General features: G+C 42.3%; 4 protein-coding genes across 4 annotated transcripts; all 4 read left to right on the top strand.

Moving 5' to 3' along the window:
- Window positions 1-166: 166 nt before the first annotated feature.
- On the top strand, window positions 167-1,524 carry SARC_03870 (hypothetical protein; the record flags this gene model as incomplete). Its single annotated transcript, XM_014302338.1, has 3 exons — window positions 167-304; window positions 572-707; window positions 972-1,524. Coding segments are annotated over 3 exons (350 nt in total), but the record flags the coding sequence as incomplete, so codon positions are not given.
- Window positions 1,525-2,714: 1,190 nt separating this feature from the next.
- Window positions 2,715-11,056, top strand: SARC_03869 (hypothetical protein; the record flags this gene model as incomplete). Its single annotated transcript, XM_014302337.1, has 20 exons — window positions 2,715-3,006; window positions 3,151-3,396; window positions 3,520-3,647; window positions 3,799-4,080; window positions 4,250-4,411; window positions 4,527-5,398; window positions 5,602-5,840; window positions 5,992-6,110; window positions 6,297-6,520; window positions 6,659-6,938; window positions 7,093-7,224; window positions 7,505-7,682; window positions 7,907-8,078; window positions 8,247-8,598; window positions 8,751-8,905; window positions 9,121-9,275; window positions 9,411-9,661; window positions 9,823-10,034; window positions 10,200-10,375; window positions 10,632-11,056. 20 exons carry the CDS (start codon window positions 2,715-2,717, stop codon window positions 10,952-10,954), a joined length of 4,950 nt encoding a protein of 1,649 aa, XP_014157812.1. The 3' UTR covers window positions 10,955-11,056.
- A 5,954-nt stretch (window positions 11,057-17,010) lies between these two features.
- Window positions 17,011-17,316, top strand: SARC_03868 (hypothetical protein; the record flags this gene model as incomplete). The annotated part of the gene is made up of 1 exon (XM_014302336.1): window positions 17,011-17,316. The coding sequence occupies one exon, from the start codon at window positions 17,011-17,013 to the stop codon at window positions 17,314-17,316; it is 306 nt and encodes a 101-aa protein (XP_014157811.1).
- Window positions 17,317-19,087: 1,771 nt separating this feature from the next.
- On the top strand, window positions 19,088-23,419 carry SARC_03867 (hypothetical protein; the record flags this gene model as incomplete). Its single annotated transcript, XM_014302335.1, has 2 exons — window positions 19,088-22,064; window positions 22,613-23,419. 2 exons carry the CDS (start codon window positions 19,088-19,090, stop codon window positions 22,822-22,824), a joined length of 3,189 nt encoding a protein of 1,062 aa, XP_014157810.1. The 3' UTR covers window positions 22,825-23,419.
- Between the last annotated feature and the right edge of the window lie 137 nt (window positions 23,420-23,556).

The following is a 23,556-nucleotide window of genomic DNA, read 5'->3' as shown; positions in this document are numbered from 1 at the left end:
TAAAGTACTCAACGTGTTCGAATCTTCCAATACGAACCATAGTATAATTAACACGCCTAGTTACTGGAGATTCCGTGACCCGTGCATGGTCATAGTCGAACTCTCGTTGGTATGTATTACACATAGGCATTTTATTTGTATGAAAAATATATTTGAACATCATCGTAGGCTCCACCTGGTCCTGATGAGGATACTGGCAATACTGTGAACTCAACTGGAAACAATAAGAACGATACACAGGTCGAAGATGAAAATAAAGCCAACCTTATAAATCAAGTCTTAGAGCTACAAAATACTCTCGATGGTAAGGCGTTATTTTTGTACTTTCGTCTCTAATATGCGCACAGATCGTCCTGAAAAGGGATATCTGGGTTCTTCAGCTGTACTTGGTATCAGTTGTCCTTGTCACTGCTGGTATTTCACATACATATATGATTTGTACAAAAGGGCATATTCTCGTTGTGTAAGTTTTCTCACAATCACAACCACGTCAAATATACGAAGTCAGTGTAAGCAATATGTGCACCTCTTTTTATATCTTATATCACATTGTCGTTTATCACTGTTCCAGAGTTATCGCAACGGGTGACCCGCGTGAAAGATGAGAACGCAAAGTTAAAGTCTGAGAATCAAGTGCTCACGCAATACATTGATAATCTCATGGCATCATCTACGGCTATGCACGGAAGTGCATCGAAAGCGAACAAGTATGTTTCCTCGCCAATGCCTGATTTATTTATGCATGTTGGCTTCTAGATGTCAGATTTCTTCAGTCACAGTATTAGAGTTCATTGTATGCTTTTTAAATGTGGCCTTTCTAAGCTACATATATAGGACGATCGAATCTTTCGACCTGTCCACTGCACATCAAGCACATATCGTTACCTCTAACGATATTTTTGGTATCCATCTGGCCACGCCAGGGATAAATAAATATATAATATTCTCGTTCGTCTCGTTTACGATTGCAGTGCCGCCATGCCTGCGCCGCCAAAGAAGGGTCTGTCTTCATTCTTTGGACTGGGCGGTGCCAAGAAACCCACGTGAAGCTAGCATAGTCTTTTCAGTATAATTCAATTATTTATCCTCGAAGTGGAAAACGCCACAGCAGTCAGCACCAAGTTTGGTGTTCGAAATCAGATTGTAATCTAGTGGACGAACTTTATGCCATGCGGTCCTTGAAGATATTCTCAGTCGAAATGGAAAGCCAAGCTATTTTTCTTTTACAACGGCTTCCTGTACCACTCTAGTGACCAATTCTGCTACTTTTTTCCCGTTAAAAATCCTTTAATTGACACTTACAATGCACTTTACTTAAGACTCGAGCTTCATTATAGTCATTCACGTGCAAATCCTACTAATCTGCCTTGCCATGGTTTCTAACAATGTATGGTATCTGCGGTGCACAATCTGCAGTTATAAAAATATATCCGCGTATACACAGTTCGAGTTATGCGGAGATACGTACGGCATATTCAGCTTGCGTATTCGGAATACACCGATAATGAAACAAAAAAAAATCGCCGTACTTCATAAACAGAGGTGCTTTACTGACAAGTCTATTTACGAGTCTCTGATGAGAATTTAGCCTATACCTACGGATCGGTATCAGCGCCAGTATGTTGCAGTTTTAGCTGGAGTCGAGCGTTTCAAAGTATTTTTTACTATTTTAAATTCTATATATCTCATTCCTATTAACCTTCATATATTCGTAAATGATGCGCAGGCGAAGGGGAAGCCCTGTACTATATACTAAAGATTCACTTACCAGAGTAGACGCAACATGGTTAGTAGCAGTGAGTCGACAGTGCTTCACACCCACGCGAGGGAGGCTTCTAAACAGCTCTTCCTTTCCTCCTACTAAATATGTACGTAAATATTTAAATACTATGCACTCATGTATTTAGTAGAGCGCGAGGTGATATACGGCGCGTGACCCATGGCATCCCCTCCTCGCAATAAAATTTTAAAATAGTCCGCCCTTGAGCGGCCTACCACATTTTTGGGCTTGCGTATGAAAGCGGAAAAAGTGATGACAGAAATATCAAGCATATGATTGGTTGACCAGTATTTTTCATTGGTCAAGCACGATCCCGATCTGATAAACACGGATTAATCTGATGTGACTGATGACAAATCTTGGGTTCTGACAAAGTACGTGTCTCATCCCTCCCAGCAATACATACATGCATTTTTTTATTTAAACTCTCTCTTGTATAACACTGTATCAAAAATAACCTCCAGCCTCCACTCCCACCAGGCATGCTGGCAATTCAGCTGATATTATATATTTTTTTTTAAATCACACAAACGAGTAGTCTAAGACTCCAAGGGGCCTCCAACCGTCAGAAGCTTCCTTGGGTTTGTCTTGAATATTGTTCCACCAGCGCAGGTTTCTCTAGTTCCTACTGCAGCAATAATTAAACACAAAAAATTTAATATCAAATTGTACTGGCGTTGGCGTGTTCGCTTTAGCTAGAGAGAGAGAGCCTATTGTTTTAACCATTGCACATTTCGAATCATCTCATATACATATATAATATATATATGCATATATAACGTTCGTGAAGTCGTGGGAACATACCATTATAACAAAAATCCTATTGTTCAACTTGCAATAGGTCTATTTCAGGATTTGACTACACCAATTGTTATAAGTCTATAGGTGTGTACCTCAACCAGAAGAGGGCATTGCTTCAGCTGACATCCCAAAAATGAGTCTTCTTTTGCCACGCGGTTCGTCATCTGCACGATGCGTAGCCAAGGCTGCCAATCGTCAATTTAGCACACACAATCTTTCAAATAATTACATCCGCACAAGCCTTCTCATCAACACAGGGCAAAAATATGGATCTTGCATCAGCCCCCCAAAAGGGCTCAAACCCTCACAGACACAAAATAAATATACAGCGACCAAGGTTCATCAGAGAGCATCAAGTTCTAAGGTGGTGACTGGACCATCGGGACCTGTCCCGGTCAGGACGCCAGCGGCGATCGAGTTAGCAGGTAATTTTTTAAGCTCAACCGCTTCTTATTTTGTAAGGTCACCTTGTTGTAAATTTATTGGACATAGTGAATAAGCATCGTTGCAATCATCGTACTAGAATTCATCGCACTAGAATTTAACACATTTCTTCTTGCTTTCTACAGATGGTACTCGATTGGTAGGAAAGTCCTTCGGATCCGGTGCGAATGTCAATGGCGAGGTCGTGTTCACCACTGCGATGGTGGGCTATCCCGAGTCAATGACGGATCCTTCATATCGAGGTCAAATACTTGTCTTCACACAACCGCTCATAGGAAACTACGGAGTGCCCGATATGCGCATTGTTGATAAATTCGGACTTCCCGTGCACTTTGAGAGCGACAAGATCCATGTGGCTGGAGTTGTTGTCAGTAAGTAACGCATTATAACAAACCTGCTGGTGTACAGCGCCGATTTTTTTTCTTCCAAAGTCGTATTGAATGTGGTTCTCAAAGTTTTCCAGTATACTCATTATCCCTGATTCGCCACCCCAGGTAATTACAGCGAGAAATTCTCTCACTGGACTGCTGTCAAGTCCCTCGAAGCTTGGATGCAAGAACACAACGTTCCAGGAATCACCGGTGTAGACACCCGATACCTGACAAAGCTCTGCCGAGACCAGGTATTGAAAGTCTGCAGTTGGTGTTATTTATCATGTGATTTTTTTTACAAGATTTATCTTCTATAGGCATCGAATGTTGCATAGTCAAGTAACATGTAGTGATCGTATCTGAAACGAGTTCTGACAATTGTCGCATACGTTCTCAACGCAGGGTACACTACCAGGTCGTCTGATACAACTCTCGCCCGAAGATTCGCACACAATTGTGAAGAATGGTACTGAAGAAGTACCAGCAATTGTGAATGCCTCCTTAACCAACTACATCGCGGAAGTTAGTCGACAGGATGTCAAGGTGTTCAATCCTGAGGGAGATGTCTCTGTACTTGCTGTGGACTGTGGTATCAAAAATAACATTATCCGTCAGCTGTGTCTCCAGGGCGCGAAGGTGACCGTCGTGCCGTGGGATTACGATTTCTTAACAGCTCGGGCGAAGGTAAATAGTACTGTTTGTATGTACGAAAGTGAATTTTTTTTATGTAATACATTGATTTGCGTGCCTTGAATAACCGCTAGCTGCTGCACGGATATTTGCAGATATAAGGAAGTTACAAAATATGTGATCCGACCGAGCTAACACGATTTAAAAACAATTGCCATTGCAGAATGTGATTGATTACGATGCTATCTTCCTTTCCAACGGTCCGGGCGACCCTGCGTCGGCTGGGCTTCTGGTGGAACGTGTGCGACAGGAAATTCTGAAGGACAACCCCATCCCTATCTACGGTATCTGCATGGGCAATCAAGTAATGGCCAGAGCTATCGGGGTATGTAAACTAATGTTTCATCTTCGATACTTAACGAAAGTTCTCGAATATTTGCCAATGTGAGATTTGATGTCACCATTAACTGACATGTCTGCCTTTCTTTTTGATCTTCCAGGCTGACACATACAAAATGAAGTATGGCAATCGATCACATAACCAGCCGGTAATCAACCCGTTGACCAACCATTGCATGATCACAAGTCAAAACCACGGATATGCTGTGGATGACTCCAACCTTCCTGCCAATTGGCATCCCCACTACGTTAACATCAACGATGGCACAAACGAAGGCATTTTCCATGACTCTAAGCCATTCGCATCGGTTCAGTTCCACCCTGAAAGTATGGGCGGGCCTAACGATTCTGTTTTCTTGTTCAAAGAGTTTGTGGAAGACGTGCGTGCAGTCAAATCACAGCAAATGTTCGAGTGGATGAACAGAGCCAAGCCATATCTCTACCGAAAGCGAGCGTCGGGCTCCGCCTTGCCTCCTAACTCTGGACATGTGCACAAGACTGGTGTAAAGACCGTTGTTGTGTTAGGAAGTGGAGGTTTGCAGATCGGCCAGGCTGGTGAATTCGACTACAGTGGAAGTCAGGCGATTAAAGCACTGAAAGAGGAGGGTATCCGTACCATTTTGATCAATCCCAACATCGCCACAATCCAGACCGATCCCAATTTGTCTGATACCACCTACTTCCTGCCTATCACGCCTAGTGTGGTAGAGCACGTCATGAAGGAAGAGAAAGCCACCGGCATGATGCTGCAATTCGGTGGGCAGACCGCACTCAATGTAGGTGTCGAGATGTTCAAAGCGGGCGCGTTTGCCAGACACAGTGTCGAGGTTTTGGGAACGCCTGTAGAGACGCTTATCAAGTCCGAAGATAGAGATCTGTTTGCCAAGGCACTGTTTGAGATCAACCAGCCCGTTGCCGTGTCTGACGCGGTAGAATCGGTTGAAGAGGCTTTGAAGGTCGCCGAGAGAATCAGGTATGTGGCTCGTTTTGTAGGAAGAATAGTTTTCTGCGGCCACTCAGGCACTACTTGTAATTTGGTCATGTAACCGTGACTATCTTAAAGTATACTATTGAGTTGAACGTTGATCTTTAAATCCATATAGCATTCAAGGCAGTCCAGTCTGTCTCCCTCTCGGGTACTAATGAGATCTCGAAATATTTACTACTATTGCGTAGTTACCCTGTGATCATTCGAAGTGCTTATGCGCTCGGTGGGCTTGGATCTGGATTTGCCGATAATGCGGAGGAGCTTCGCGAATTGGCCACCTCCAGTTTGAGTTTGGTACCGCAAATTCTAGTCGAGCGATCCATGAAGGGTTGGAAAGAGATTGAATACGAAGTCGTGCGAGACGCTATGGACAACTGCGTAACTGTGTGCAACATGGAGAACTTCGATCCATTAGGAGTGCATACAGGTGTGTACATTGTGTGTGAAGCTGTGCTAGTGCACATAGTTCCTTTACTCGTTGTTGTTATCGGATTGATGTATGAACAAATTAATATCCATCCAACATCAATATCTGGACGTGTAACTAAACCATGACTCAATAATCCATCCCATATCAGGTGATAGCATTGTGGTTGCACCGTCGCAGACATTGACCGATAAAGAGTACCATATGTTGCGAACGGCCGCCATCAACATCGTCAGACACATGGGGGTGGTTGGCGAATGCAATGTACAGGTAAGCCTACTAGTAGCACTCTAACTTTCTAGACGCACTTAAATTCTGACTACCAACCTTCGCATAAATTGCCTTATACTGAAGAGAGTCGGTTTAGCTCTTTGTCTACGCCGCAAGCGGATCGCTTGTCTTGCACTGTATCGAATTCGACCGCAAACCATGACACATCACACACACACTTCACAGTATGCGATGAATCCACTCACGTCCGAGTACTGTGTGATTGAGATGAACGCTCGTCTGTCGCGATCGTCAGCGCTGGCCTCAAAGGCAACTGGATATCCCTTGGCCTTCATTGCTGCGAAACTCGCGCTGGGCTACACTCTTCCGGAGATTAAGAACTCTGTCAACCAGACTACGTCTGCTTGCTTTGAGCCATCGTTGGACTACGTCGTCACAAAGATTCCCAGGTATGTTCAATCAACAAGCGTGCGGTTGCAGTTTGGAGCTAGCTTATGGATACAGTGGTGTGATTACTAGAGACTTGACAACAATTTTACGTGCGGCCGCTAACGTCATATTGAACGAACGCATTGTCTATTCCTCAGATGGGATCTGCGCAAGTTCACCAACGTCTCCAACGACATCGGGTCGTGCATGAAATCTGTGGGTGAAGTCATGGCCATCGGCCGAACGTTTGAGGAGAGTTTCCAGAAAGCGTTGCGTATGGTAGACCCAGGAAACGTTGGCTTCGATTCGGTTGCTAGAACATATGAGAACGGATTGGAACACACACTCCAGTTCCCAACGGACCAGAGAGTCTTTGCTCTTGCTGATGCCATGCACAATCACAAATACGATGTGGACACACTGCACAGCATCACACAGGTGTGGCTATGGGTGTTTATCATATGGGATAACATGTGTGTGTGTACTTGGGTTTAATGCTTGTTGTTTTTGATTGATAATTCTACACGTTGTTTCTTTTCTCGCAAATTAGCGCGTATGATGTACTCATCAGTGCTCTGCACACTCTTCACAGATCGATCCATGGTTCCTGCACAAGTGCCAGCACATTGTTGACTGCAAATCCGACATGAATGGTCACACCTTAGAAACACTGCCCACTGAAGAGCTTAAACGCGCCAAGCAGCTAGGATTCTCTGATATTCAGGTATGTATATGACCGGGGTATCTTTGTGATTGAATGTCGGAATATTACAGGGAAAGCTTGTGAAGTAGCCCTGGTTCGACAGCTGCTCGGCCCTTGTGCTTGTTAGAGAACACAGCGATAGCAGATAACTGGTTCACTGCTGACTATAATTCGACCGCACACGCACACCTTCAGTTGGCACATAACTTCGTGTGTATTTAGGTGGAGTGTATCGTACCCGCCATAGTCATAGTGACTTGTAGACTCAAAGCAAGTCACCTTTTCCATCATTATCTCCCAGATTGGTAATGTGGTGAACTCAGACGAGATGTCTGTGCGAGCCAAGCGCAAAGCCAGCGGAATCATTCCCAAGGTTAAGCAGATCGACACCCTTGCGGGCGAATTCCCGGCTGAGACAAACTACCTGTACACCACCTACAATGCAACTCATGACGATGTGACCTTTGATGATGCGAAGGGTATGTTGTTCGTTTCTTTTTGTTGTGTCCATACTTGCGCAAGAAAACCTAACAGGGCAGTAAGAAGTTTTCGCTAAATAGGTGACACCCACATCGTGCCTTACTATGTGTGTGAATGACTGTTTGTTTCACTATGGATTACTCGCTCTGTGCAAGGGTAACGAAGGTGGCTCATATAATATATATAGTACAATACTAACTCGGAACGTATACTGATTACATAGGTGAAGGCGGTGTGATGGTGCTCGGCAGTGGAGTCTACCGTATTGGTAGCAGTGTCGAGTTCGATTGGTGTGCGGTATCAGCCACCAGACAACTCAAGAAGTTGGGACACAAGACGATCATGTTGAATTACAATCCCGAGACAGTCAGCACGGACTACGACGAGTGTGATAGGTATGTTAGATATGCGCACCATGTGCGGTTAGAGATATAGCTTGCGATCACTCGTTCTCTATACAATAATCCATGAATTGTTTACGCTTTTGCTATCTTCGGCAGGCAAATCGTACGTATATATCACTATATGCGAGACTCAACATGTTTCTATTATCATACTACCAGGTTGTACTTCGAGGAGCTGAGTACGGAGAGAGTTCTGGATGTATATGACCTTGAAAACTCGAAAGGTATCATCACCTGTGTGGGTGGGCAGATACCCCAGAACATTAGTGAGAAGCTCTATGACAATGGCGCTACGATGCTAGGCACTCACCCGCATATGGTTGATATGGCCGAGAATCGATACAAGTTCAGCAACCTGCTTGACTCTCTAGACGTGGATCAGCCATCATGGAAGGAGCTCTCGTCCATTGAAGAAGCCGAGAAGTTCTGCGACAGTGTTGGCTACCCATGCCTCATTCGACCCTCTTATGTGCTGTCTGGCGCAGCTATGAATGTTGCGCGATCGCAGGAGGTAAGAATATCACTCACGTGCTTGGGCTGTGCTGGTAGTACTATGTATATGCTGTACAGGTGCCTTGTTTTTCCCGTGCTCGCCTGCTCGTTCCTACTAAGTGTTACTGCTGGGTACTCTCCTAACGAAACCATACTACCTTTACATCGCAGGAATTGGATAACTTCCTGAATATGGCGTCGGATGTGTCGCCTGACCACCCCGTAGTGATCACCAAGTTCATGCAGGACGCTAAGGAAATAGACATTGACGCAGTGGCCGTGGAAGGCAGAGTCCTTCTCCATGCCGTATCTGAGCATATTGAACAGTAAGTTTTCTTTATATTGTCCGGGTCGTGTGAACTTAGTTGTGGAGTGTTAAGTGGTGCATGTTCTGTTCTTGGCACGATTTGTCGTGATCGATTTAGAGTTTGCAGATAGCACATGCTAATTGGTCAAAGGTTACTGGAGCTGTGTACCATGAACGGTATATACTCGTCCGCACTGACTAATAATGGGAAATAACTACTGCACACTTTGCTAGGGCGGGTACCCACAGTGGAGACGCCTCCTTAGTACTCCCTCCCCATACCGTTGGTGATGAGCCCATGATGGAACGTCTGAAGGTCATCACACAGAAGGTGGCCGCTGGCTTGAGAATCACGGGACCGTTCAACATGCAGATTCTGCACAATGAAGGTGGGTGTACCAATCAGTAGAGCAATATTAATTATGTTATTCGCAATCACCTTTGAACGGGTTCTATGATTTATGCGAGCTTGATGTACAACACGCGTTAAACTAACTATGAGACATGCAACCTTGCTCTCCCAGATGCCAACGGTGACATAACACTTAAGGTGATTGAATGCAATCTGCGAGCGAGTCGATCCTTCCCGTTCGTGTCGAAGGTTCTGGGACAAAACTTCATTGACACGGCCGTTGAGGCCATCATGCAGGCGCCCAGCAGTAGTAAAGCCCGAACGGATGCGCAGTTGGTAGCCAGTGGACATACCAAGCCATTCCCAGTGGTACCTGTCGACTACGATATCATGGCCGAGAAGAGAGATTACTACGGTGTCAAGGTGAGCGTTTGTTTCGAATTCGCCCCGTTGAATGTCTCGGGTGTTAAACGATGAAGTGGTGACCTAGGCCATTCACTTAACGAGCCAACACTCGTAAGAAGTATACGACGAAACATAAATCATAGACTTAACCCAAACTTCACACCGATTCACTCTTGCAGGTTGCACAGTTCTCATTCACCCGCTTGGCCGGTGCTGACCCCAAGCTAGGTGTAGAGATGTCTTCCACTGGTGAGGTCGCCACCTTCTCCAAGACGCCTACGGCAGCGTATCTGAAGGCGATACAGTCAGTGCACGGATTCAAATTACCGGATATCGTGGACGGTGAACAGGCCCCAACTGTGGCTGTTCTTACAGACGACCTCAGCAAAGAGTATGTGTATTTCTACCGTTTATCTATCGAATCAGTGAGTACAAAATAAGATGCGCAAGCTATGGGGTGTGGTGGCACATCTAGGCATATGGGTTGGCTGCCACTTTCTGGGTATCCGACAAATTGAATACTGACGCCTTCCTGAACTTTTACTTCTAATTGCAGGTCACAAGTACAAAAGGTTCAGAAGGATCTAGCCACTCTAGGTTTCCAGATCAACCACCTAGAAGTGGCGGCCATATCTGATTCCGTAGTCTTGCAAAATGCGATCTCCAGCATGAAAGCGAACAGACCTTGTACCCTGATTGACATGACGGGCCACGCCAAGCAACCCGACTCGTGTATGTTTCTCAAGAAGATATTGTTTGTTCGCTATGACATACTTTAAGTGTAGCCGTTTGTATGCTGTACCTGATCCTTTTCTTCGTATGCCCCCGTACTTAACTGTTCGGTCGCATGTTCGTAAGTAGTAGACAGGCGTGGTAAGCTAGACAATCACCAATCTACTTGTAGTTTCTTTTTATGCTTTGATTTTCCTACTCTCGGATCTAAGACGAATAAGACTAACGTCACATATTTCATTCATATCCTCTACAGCCGCTCCTGCGTACAAAATCCGTCGAACAGCCGTTGATTTCGGTGTACCGATGATTTACGATAGCAATTGTGCGGAGATGTATGTGGATGCGCTGAGGGAACAGGCCGACATATACCAAACATCACACACACACACACGTGCCGACAATGACACAGCAAGAGAGGCTCTGTTTGGCGAGGAGTATCTTGCACGAGACTCGTACATAAATAAGCACCAAGAAGCACAAGCAGGGCTCAACGAATCACCCACGAGCTGCGGGCAGAGCTCTGAGTCACAATTTAGCGCACGAGCAACGAAAAGCACACAAGTGGCTTCCGCGTAAGCCATGAATAATTGTATTTAATATTGTCGTGCAAAACGATACCAACTTAGTAATTTCAGTATGTATATACACAAATAAATAAACTATCATTTGTACCAGAAATCTACCGTCACAACTTAAATAATACATGAACTATAATAAAGTATCTATATATCGTAATATATAATAAGATATGTTTACATTATTGTATTAATACAACTCCATCATATATACTAAACACGATATAATACATGAACTATAGTATCAAGTATTTATATATTGTATTATGTAATAAAGATGTATACATTGTATTTTTTAATACAACTACGTCACATACTAAACACGATAATATTACATGGACTGTATATATAATAAAGAATCTATTTATTGTATTATATAATAAAGTATGTATACATTGTATTAATACAGCTACGTAGGTGTATATATATTACAATTTAGAGTGTGGACTTCTACTCGACCATTCAGTAAATAGCGATTGAATGTCACCATTTAAAACTTCTTCAGAGGACAGAGCTGTGGACGATCTTTTAGCTATAAACTCTCTTGTGTATTTGAAATTGTGAATGGTGAGTGGTGTGTGCTGTAACAAATACAAGTATTTCAACATGTGCATAAAAATATGATAAAATGCCAATTATATGCTATGTGTCGCAGAATTTGCAGCAAACATCGGGTAATGTCGATCAGCTATACGTCACTGGAAACGCCTGGACAAGTTCAGAGGCGTTCATTAAGCACCCTAGCCAAGACGGTCTGCAAAATTGTATCGGGTATTGCGGGGAAGCACATCACCCTTTCTGCCAATCGGACAGGGCACTCACGCCTGAGTACGTGCTTACTGTTAATGTACAGCCACCACACCAGCATACCCACGGCCACATCTAAATATCATAGTTGTTCCCTATTGCCCGCCCGACACCCGTATTACCTAAAGTAAAATAGTAAAACAAGCAGCTGAAACTGAAAGCCTGAGACCGCGATATTCTGCTATTTGCTTCTGCAGCCAACATTCCTCAGCTCTTTTTGTAAATTGTGCCCTCCGACAGTTTGACGGTCGGACCGGGTGACCTCTGTAGTATATTATCACTATAATGATGTATGATATTCAGAAGCCCATATAGTTGATAGCATGTGAGTGTTATTTAATCGATATCTATGAGACCTGTAGATTTTCCAGCAAATCCTATGTGTGTGAAAATAGTATACTCAGAAGTAGTTTAAGTTGAAACGTAAGGCGCGGTTGATACATAGATGACAGGTCACCTCCAAAATTCTGTAAAAAAAAGGGAGTTAGGATAGATTATAAACAAACACACACACACACACACACACATATATATATATATATAATATATGTACATATATATATATATATATATATATATATATATATATATATATATATAGTACTATATATATATATATATATAACACACTTACACACACACATATATATATATATATATATATATTATTAATACACACACACATATATATATATATATATATTATTTTAATACACACACACATATATATATATATATATATATGCATATATATACATAATATATCTGCAAGTGTCAGAGTGTGTACGTGTATATGTATGTGCACGTTTACATGAATATGTGTATGTGCATGTGTGAGTATATGCATGTGCAATTGTGTACATGTGCTTGTATAATTGTGTGTGCATAAACATTTGTATAGATGCATATCTATGTACATACACTTGCATGTGCGTGTTATTACATGTACATTTGTGTGTATGTGCACGTACAAGTATCTACATGCATAAGTGTATCTGTAGATATCTCCAAGTGTGTGCATGTGCATTTTCGTTCATGTGTACATGTGTATTTGTATGTGCACACACAAACGAATGCATCAGCTCGCTCCAACACGCGCACTCTCAATCACACTCTCAAACACACTCGTATGCACACACTCGTTCACACACGTATGTACACATACACACACTCACACATAAACACTTATGCACACGCACGCATTCACACACACCTACTGACTCACTCACTCGTACACACGCTCACTCACTCTTAATCACCCACTCACTAACACATGCACACGCCCACTCATACACAAACACTCGTACACACACACACGAAAGTGTACACACACAAATTGGCACACATGTACACACGCTCACTCACTCACACTCACTCATCGCAATTTCTTTCACACACACTAACAATCACAAACACTAACAATCACAATCACATTTATGCACACGTCCACCCACACACGCCCACTCGTATACACACACGACCACTCATACACGAGTACTCGTGTATACACATTCATTCACACTCACTTATATACGAGTACACACACTCTCTCGTACGCACGCTCACTCACTCACAAACACTCTTGCACACTCACTCATACATTACATACTATACACTCGCCAAATACAATGCGTCAGAAAATGAATGAATGGCAGAAGTGGTCGAAAATGATTTTTAAAAACCGTGTATTTACATATCTATGACCAAAGTGAGATTTCCCCTCCCAACACTCCACTGGAAAACTGTGTAGGAGTTTATGCCTACAATAGAGAAGAAGAAAGATGTGGGGTCTCAAGGGGGCCTATAAATTAGGTAAACGTGGATTAATTGTTGGGTGGAAAGTAAGGGGTCTCTCTCTCTCATCTAGTAGAGACTAGAGAGGGAGAGTAGAGAAAAAATAAATATAATATGCCTGATCGGACTATTATCCGAAGCCCGAAGGACAATGGCCGTGAACGAATCACTTCTTCCGAATACTGTACAATTTGTTTTTCTAACAAATATAAACACAAAAAAACCAACAGTCGCCGATTTACCGTGACTATCAAATATTTAGTATTGTGATATTCAATGGGGTACTCACTTGAGTCATGAGTCAGGACCATCAGTGATCAGAGTAGAAGTAGAAATTTAAGAGGTGAGTTATAACGGACGAAATATTTATCTTACCACCGACTACCGAGTCCGACTATTGTTTTTTGTAATTTAAAATCACAATTTTTAACTATCGTGCCAAGCTCATGACAAAACCTATATCACGGCGATAAAAGCGTTAACGTTCAATTATGTGGGTCCTATGAATTTCCATAGAGGTGCTATTTCTAAGTGCGCAGATTTGTCCTACATATATAAGTGCGCCGAATATGACCGGCCAATACTTAACCGATACAATTTCACTGTGTAAAACGGACTCATCAGACATAAATCCCACAAAACAAACACTCTTTCTTGTTTGTTCATCACTAAAAATCAGTTGAATATGTATAGAGGGAACAAAATATATATTATTTATATTTGCTATGTATGTAAGGCGTATATGTTGTTAAAAAAATCGCTTGTGACTTTTTTATTTGTTTTTTTTTAAAACAAAAAGTTATGTTATACTAATAGCTCAAGTCTCGTAGTATTTAGTACCGCAAGTCCTCAACTCGGCCAAACCACCCGATAGAAAACTCATGGCAAACAGATAACTTGTGGGAGTGTCCACCTAACCTGAAACCGTTTTCTGTTAAAACATAAATATACGTTTACGTTAAGCTTTTATTCTATATGCGGTCCTTTGAGTGCTCTTATGTGCATCTTGCCAGTCTAAACATCTTTGTGTGTACAGTTTTAACCATAGGAACCAGTCCTATAAAATAGCTTAGGTAGGCTCATCTGAACACATTATACCCGTTAGAGCGTTTTAAAATTGAATTATTATACGTTTACGCTAAACTTCTATTCCATATCCCATAACGTAATGAGCTTAGGTGTCCACTGGTTACTCGTTAGATGTCCGTTTTTCAGTCTATGACGCGGGTTAGGGACAAGTACATAACCCAGTGTCCGAGACCCAGGGCTAGGACTCCAGGAGTCGATGACCAACTAATTGGGTTTTTATTTTATATTATTTTAACAAAAATCAACTTATCAAGAATCGATTTCAGGGCGGTCCAACAAGTGGTGATGGTTTTTGTTAATTTTTTAAAAAATAAAAAACCTATGTATTATATCACAAGAAGACTTAGAAGAGTCTGAGAGAGGTATAGGCAAAACAAATTAGGAATGCCAAATAGAAAATAGTCGATTCTACTGGCCCTTCGTATAAAATTATTTGGGGGTTTTACATAATAGCCGCCTCGTTTGTTTAGAATTTTGTAGAAACAACACGACCGCAGGACGCAGCTAAGCTCATTACGTTATGTGTATGCTGAATAAAAATTGAACTAGGCAAAACAAATTAGGAATGCCAAATAGAAAATAGTCGATTCTACTGGCCCTTCGTATAAAATTATTTGGGGGTTTTACATAATAGCCGCCTCGTTTGTTTAGAATTTTGTAGAAACAACACGACCGCAGGACGCAGCTAAGCTCATTACGTTATGTGTATGCTGAATAAAAATTGAACTTTAACGCCTATATCCATGTTCTATATACTTTAAAAAACGGTTATGAAGCTGAAATATGCCCAAAAAATTTAAAAACTGCACTTCGAATGTGCATCTAAAATCCACGAAATGGGCTAAATTGAGAGTGTTGACCAATCATAAGCTCGAAACAACTTTGATGACGCATATCCCAATTCCTAACAGACGGCCTGTTTTGTCATATTTGGCGCGCTCAACAGACTCAACTGGGGACAAATCTGCGGACCTAGAAATTACACCTCATCTGAAATCCATAGGACCACATATGATAAAAATTGAACTTTAACGCTTATATCGGCATGTATTGAAAGTTTTAACGTTTAACGCATTGAGCTTAAGAGCGCAGTTTCTTCTTCTCTTGTGTGGAGTCTCGAGCCTAAGGCCCTAAGCTCATTACGCTATGGAGGTACGGAATAGAAGTTGAACGTAAATGTATATATATATTCGATTTATAAAAGTTTAACGGAGGACGGTTTGAGGTTAGGCTCTACTAGCTCAAGAAGTGGAGAATATTTTGTATTGAATAATGTGTATCAAAACCGGTTTGTTTATTTACAATACATACAGTATTGTTATTTAAAAAAAACCCCCCGATATGTTCACGGTTTACGGATAAAACACGGCTGGGGCGCCGCGGGGACTGAAAGCTCAGACTACAGGTAGGAATTGGTGGTGTGTTTATCAAGTTTGGGTAGTCACATAGAACATTATATACACTTTGATTCGTACTTCAACATGAGATAAGAAACAATGTAATCATTTAATTGAGAGAAATTGAGATAAATATGTAATATGAACAAATGCTCAGGGCCCAAATAGGTAAAAGAGTAAATAGGTAGGCAGGAAATAGATAGTGCTATTTGTTAAACCCGTTTTTTTAGAAAACAATTCGAAACGAAACTTACCCCCGCCAAAAACGAGCCATACTCCATAGTCCTACTAGTCCATTTACCATTGTCCATATAAAATAGAGGAATTTCGTTTTCTCTTTTGTATGTATTTAATTATTTATTAAATACCAAAAAAATAAATTTACACAATGAAATATCAACTACTCAAAACACTGAAAACACTGAAAACAGAACAAATATTTTGTAGTACATATGTACATATGGTGCGTAGTACATATGTACTCTGTAAATACTCTTAGTCTCTGACTCTCTGTAGAATGACTGAGGTCTGAGTCAGACTGAGAGTCTGAGACTCTCTATTTTTCAATTTTTTTAAGAATGTATTTTCAATTTTTCCCAGCCTTCGTACATATGTACTCTATATATACTCTAGTGTGATGAGGTCTGAGTCCTGAGAGTCTGAGACCCTCTATTTTTTTTAAACATGTATTTATTGAGCACTAAAGTTACTCTATTATCTTAGAAGCCATCCGGTAGAAGTGTACTGGTCCTCACATCCACATTACTCTATTATTAACACTTATGATTTTTACTCCTCAGCCCATTTGGGACTCCGGATAAATATACACTAGTCCAGTTTTACTGACTTATAAAATGTCAAGTAATATTCAATTAATAAAACAGTCTCTCAGGAATACTTTTATAGGTCTTTATAGGTTATGGGCATTATCTTTTGATCAAAAAATTGTACCAACTTCATTATATTTGCTATGTCCGACTCAATCTCAGGCGAGAGCCGTAAAATCCGATGGTCCAAACTTCTTTACGATGTATCGAACTATGACAAGTGGTGGGCACATCTCATTGCCGCCGCCAATACAGAATATAAGGACGACATTGAAGGTGTTCTACATTACAAACACATCAAACGAGAAATTCTCGCCAAACAACTTAGCACCCCGATTCATCAACATACGCCCGCTGCTGATACTGCTAAGATCGAAGGCATCATTCGTTTTCGCCGAGAAACCAAGACAAATGGTACCTATCTCCTGGCCAAGTCCCTCCTACCCTGATCACGGATTCTCTCACCGCCGAAGAACTCTCTGAAGACCCCTGGGTTCTATTCATCTACCTTCGTCGTGCCTTCGAGCACAACTCCGCCACCAGAAAAAAATTCCATCTCGTTCGACCTTCTTGTACTTTCAATTTTTCATAGCCTTCTTGTTCCTATATGGGGGGGTTTTAGGGTTTAAGAGCGCTTATTTGGAGTAAGTTAGTGTACGACTTTTTCGGAGGAAAACTGCTATGCACGGCAGCAAAACCCTCTTCTATTGTTATGTTTACTTACTACTACAAATATGAACATTTCTGTCCACTTTACCAGTAACAACTATACTGTTGCCAATAACCCATACTACATTTAAGTTCAATTCTCCGCATCAATGATCCTCATATTCTTTCGCACTACACTCAAGAAGTGCATACTGCATGACTTTCTCTTGTCTTTTAACGTATCCACACATATCTAATGTGCCTTACTTGCAAAGCCTTATTTTAAAAAAGTAATCCATTACAATTACCATTAACAAGTAACTTGTTCTCTTATCCGATCTCAGACATTCTTGCACACATCATATTCATATACGTCCATAAGCAGGTTCATATATGACCACATGGCACATGCAGTAATATTCATGTAATATTCACTTTTTTAACAACGCAAGTACAACTTTAAAAAAATATAGTTTTAATATAAGCTGCGCACTTTCTTACTACATTCGTAATTTCAGTGTGCGACTATGGTCACATTCCGACATATATTTGTCCTATTCTAAGAGTCACTGAAATATGTAATATTTGCTCCCAAGTATCGGGTTGGTTTTTATTTACTCATAGTGTCCACTTTTAAAGCTTCCCTTGCCTTTTAAAAAACTTATTTAAAAAGTACTGCACAATGTATTTTATAGAAATAAATATTCTACATAGTCCCATTGTTTTTTTTAAGAAAACATATATTTATTTATGTTCGTTTGTATAGAGTATAGAGTTAGACAAAGGAGGAGGCAGTGTCACAATAGTGAGCCAGAGGCCCTGAGCAGTGAGCCCTGAGCCGGAGGTCTGAGGAACTCACATACACTGTTATTTATGATATTTAAATACACACACACAACAAGAAAGAGAAGCAAGAAGAGAAGAGCGACTTATCATTTGAGCGAGACGCCACAAGTTCATTTTCACAACACATTTTTTTCTTCTACTTTGTGTCATTTTTTTATTTCAGATTTTAGATTTCTCATAGTCTCGCAGAGCAGTCCCCAGTCCCCACTCTTCATAGTCCCCAGAGTCCAGATACAGTTCTACACTCCCCACTCCCCAGTACATATGTACTCCTCAGTCCACAGTGGTGTTCTTTTTAATTTTTATGGTCGGACCCTGAGTCCCGGAGTCCTGGGACCTTTGACCTGTTCTTCTCTCTCTTGTATTGTTTTGAGAGATATAAGATCCACTTCACATATTTACATACTGTCACTCTATAAAAAGAGAATTTTCACAAAAATAAATATATATACATATAAATATATGACTATTTTTTTTTGTATAATTTAGAAAGCAATGATGATTTTTTTAACATAATCAGTACAGTCTTTATATATGTAATGATGTAAGCGATCGATCGACCCCAGCAATACAATTGTACATACGCTATTTACTAGCAGGACGCAAATACACGTACTTCTATGAGCTCTAGAAATTTGCACGTATGAATAGGTATCTTGACAATTTTTAGTAAGCACTTGGTTGTACCCAGCGTCACACACTTCTGGGGACTCTAGACGATAGACTATGTCTGAGGCAGTTGACGCAAAAGTGCGACCATGTGACGCAATTCAACATGCTGCTTCGACATGTACCCAGCCAAATTCAAACACAGAACTTGGGGAAACAGGTCGTTCTCTGATTTGCGAACCGGTGAAGATGACATCCCAAACTGTTACGGAAGGGGTCGTACAAATACTTAGTGTATCACATGCAAGCGGGGAAGACTCCACGCCGTTTATAAGCTCAGCAGAATCGTCACCTAATGATATTACTGATAATGTCAGTGAAAGCCTGAAAATAGAGCGTAAACCGTCGGCCAAATGGACGAACAAGATGAGAAGGAATCTCAGTAATTGGATTCGTCATAGAGACAAGGCTATAAGTAGCAATACTATTGGTAACGATCATAATGAAGAAAGAGTAGGTAAAAAGTGCATTGAAGTTAGCGATACTCTTGCTGAAAGGGTCCCAGCACATGGAAAGGAAAGGCTGGCTGAGCGGAACAAGGCTGGACACCTTGATGATAGTACACAAACAGATAGAACAGATAATAATATAGAACATACACAACAAATAGACATTGAATATAGGGCTTTAATAGCCCGACAACTGTCAGCGCCACAACCATTCCATGATTTTTCCCAAGCAAATAACGCCACTGTCGACATGCAGTCATTCAAAGTGTCAGCTCGACGCGTACGGAAAGCATCCGCCCCGGACACGGCCGGTGCCAACAGTCAGTATCTCAATAGGCTTTTAGACGGCGAAACCGAACCCCTGGGGACGCCAAAATATATCAGCCGGGATGCGTACCGGAACGAAAGATTAGTTAACAACGGAAACAAAGGAGAGATCCTGCACCACAGGGCAGCTCGTGACCAGAAATTCGTATTCAATAAGATAGCCATCGCCCAAGATAGTAGCCGGAAGTACTTGCTCAGTAAGAGTGCTGCCAGCCTAATCTCACCGACGTCTGCACCCAATATGACCCCTTCCGCTCCCTCGAGCGCCAACTCAATGGATATCCGAAGCTTGAGTAGAGACCAGATATGTCCACGGCAGGTACAAGCCATTCCAGCCAACTTGGCAAGCCCCAGAAGTGGTGTGATGACGAGCCCTTGTAGTCCTAGGCGAAGCTCGATACGACGCAGAATGACTTACGATGATCGGTCAGGCTCGCTGGTGCTGAGATCTGTAGCAAGTGAAGCACCGCTCAGAGACGTGCGCTCGAGCCCGGTTATGCAAATATCCTCGCCCCGAAATAGAGACATTTCTCCCAGAAACATGGATTTTATGTCGCCCAGAAATAGAGATGTTTCTCCTAGAAATAGCGATTTTCCGCACGGAAACGGAGATATGTCTAGTGTAAAGAAAATTGATATCGATTCAAGACGACTTAGGAATGTGAGCAGCGCTGAACCCTCAGATAATTCGTCTAGTTTTCTAGTTCACGACTCGGTGAAACGAAGCTCCTCGGATCGCATGTTCGGGTCCAAGAATGGCGCTAACCCCAATCTGAAGTTGGGACAAGCGGCGCGATGGATTCCATCAGATAACGATGACAGTACAGGCCCGCCCTCAAGGGGCTCGTCTTCGACTACTAGTACTTCTTTAACGGGTCGTAAAGAAACAGATCATGAACATACCTTTGGAGACCCAAAAAATCGAGATTCACACCTGTCCAAGTCCCTGCGACATTCTTTCAAGAGGTGGCTTCCTGGGCGCAAACCCCGGTCCAAGTCCACGTCAGATGCGATGGGACAACATCCGAAAGCGGCAGTGGAGTTGCTGCAAGAGCGCAGCGAGAGTAGCAAGATAAACTCGCCACTAGAACTGCAGAAATCCATGTCGCTCTCCGCCGCGGACCAGCAAACACACGCAGGCACACATACATCAGTACACGTGCCCATATCTAACCCGAATACTATGACAAACCGGTCACAGTATATTTTATCCTCATTTTCGATTAAGACTCAAAATACGAACGCTCGCGGTCAGATCTCCGTCGTACCCGCGGTGGCACGCTCCCGCACCTACTCCCCTAGCTACCATACACCACAGGGTGCACGAGATGCTTCTCCTCTTAGTCTCAGTGGGAGCCCCTTTTGTATGCGACGGAGGTCTTTTGCTCAGCCACAGCGGGATAAGCCTCTGCGGCTACTCACAGCTGCCCAGGCAGCCACCACCGACTCGTTGCCTGGAACATTCCGTCAGCAGCTGAGTGGTGGTCTCAAGCGAGCGTGGTTGTTCAGTTCGGGGTCTGCACCCACTAGTCGGAGGATGAGTGAGGCAAGCCCTCAATCTTCAACTGTCTCAGAAGACGAAGAACTGATCTATGACGTTGATCCAGCCAGCAACAATTCACGTTTGCCAGCAGAGCAATGCAGCGAAGCGACGGTACGTGCCATGCAGAATTTCAATTCGATTACAGACGCTGGGGGACAGTGGCATACCGGAGCGAAGCGGAGTAGTAGTCTGGGCACATTTCCGACACCCTCACGGAGTATGTTACAGCAGTACACATGTCGTCTGGATAAGTACAACTCAACAGGGACCACCAGTGGGAGCAGTTCTACCTCCTTGGATATGGCATCAGAGCGGAGTTCGACCGCCGAGTTCGCGCGTTCTTGTGACGGGATCTTAGATTGTGCAAAACGGGTCAACACCGGTACAAATATTGGTTTTCAACTATGTGATGGGGAAGCCAAGCCGGTGAGTATACGTAAGGGTATGTCCTCGAACAGCGAAGACACTTACCTTAAAACGAGTATGGAAGGTCTTGGCTTGGAAACTATCAATGACGATGAAGTTCTGCACAATGCCGACCTCGGATACGGTGTCTACGAACGGAATACTAGTGTACCCGAAATATATAACGACTACCATTCCGATTACTATGATGAAATCACCAGCGGTTGGGATAGCTGTGCGTCCAACTACGATGGCATAATCGAGAACTTTGCCCTGGACGAATTGCATATGGGCGAGTGCTATGATGAAGGTATGGTGTATTTGAAATATTGTGTCGAGTTCTTTCATTGGCCTTGTTAAAGTATGTTATCATATATAATTTGCCAATGTTTATCTCGAAATAGGAATTTGGCTCTCGTAGACCTTATTGCTTGCATGTACACCCAGCAGAACTTTACTTCTCTTGCCACTTTAATCGGTCGTTTTTCATATTTATCTGCGAGGTGTATGTAAGTTATATGATGTGGGGCTAAATTAGATACAAGACTCGCCTCGTTCTTAGTACTACTTATTTTGGTCGTTTTTTGTGAACTATATAGGGTTCACCTCGCCTAGTGCCATCACATTTTCGGTTTACTCACTGATAGAGTAGCTGTATATGTGTATACAAAACGATGGCTGGCCTTTGTGTGCCTCAGAATGTGTCATGCTAGTGTATTCTTGCATGAATCTTTCGTGGTAGGAGAATTGAAGTACTAAATGTTCATCGTTGCCTCTCACACATGTAAATGCTAGCATGCCGACAACGGATTGTCTTTTGTGTCTATTAATCGCTTCATATATATTCCCTTTGTACAGAAGAAATGCTGGGGATGATTACCGAGACTGAAGACGAAGATGTCCAAACAGAACTAGATCCCGGGGAAATGTCGGCCGCTGAGGCCACCCGGGCGTCGAAGATCGCTACGGCAAAGGTTGCAAAACATTACAGTAGGGGCTCCGACCTCTCCAAGTCAATGTATAATCTACGGTTATCCACAGATGCAATCTCTGAGCTTGCTGAACAATAACCATAAATATCGCTCTAGGGGCGATTTGAGCTTGCTGTACAATAACCATGTATTGCTCTAATGCTGTAATAACTATGCTCTAATGCTGTAATAACTACATGCCATGCTGTGAATGTGTGTGATATAGTGTCCCATTGGTGAAAATTTACCAATCCAGCACTGCAAGCTGGGTAATCAAACGCGCTTCACAGAGCGGCATTAGGCTTGGATATCACGAAGTGGAAGATTGTGGGCAGGTGAACTACCGGCCGACGAGCGTAGAAGGAGGAGGGTGGCTCGATCCGCACCAAGTGCACGAATAATATACAACAAGTGCTGCGATCTGATATCTACGTACTTCGCATCCGTTGGAGAGGACAAATTATACTCGTCTCTACCGCGACATTGCACAGAACAATTGTGCCATATACCGAGGAGCTAGTGCTGATAGACTAGGGAAAGAGATGGTTCAAAAATAAATTTAGTAGTATTATTTAACCGGAATTTAGGATGATATATAGAACCGCGGTTATGAAATGGACATATGTATATATATTTATAAACTTCTCACACACGCGCACATACACACACACATATATATTTATATATATGTTGTATATAGATATAGATATATATATTTAAAATTATATTTGTAATTATATTTATAATTATATATACATAAATATATAAATATATATATATATATATATATATAGTATACACACACACACACGCACACACACACTACCACAC

This window comes from Sphaeroforma arctica, assembly GCF_001186125.1.
Source record: "Sphaeroforma arctica JP610 unplaced genomic scaffold supercont1.206, whole genome shotgun sequence".
NCBI lineage: Eukaryota > Ichthyosporea > Ichthyophonida > Sphaeroforma > Sphaeroforma arctica.
This window is presented reverse-complemented; position numbering and strand designations above follow the sequence as displayed.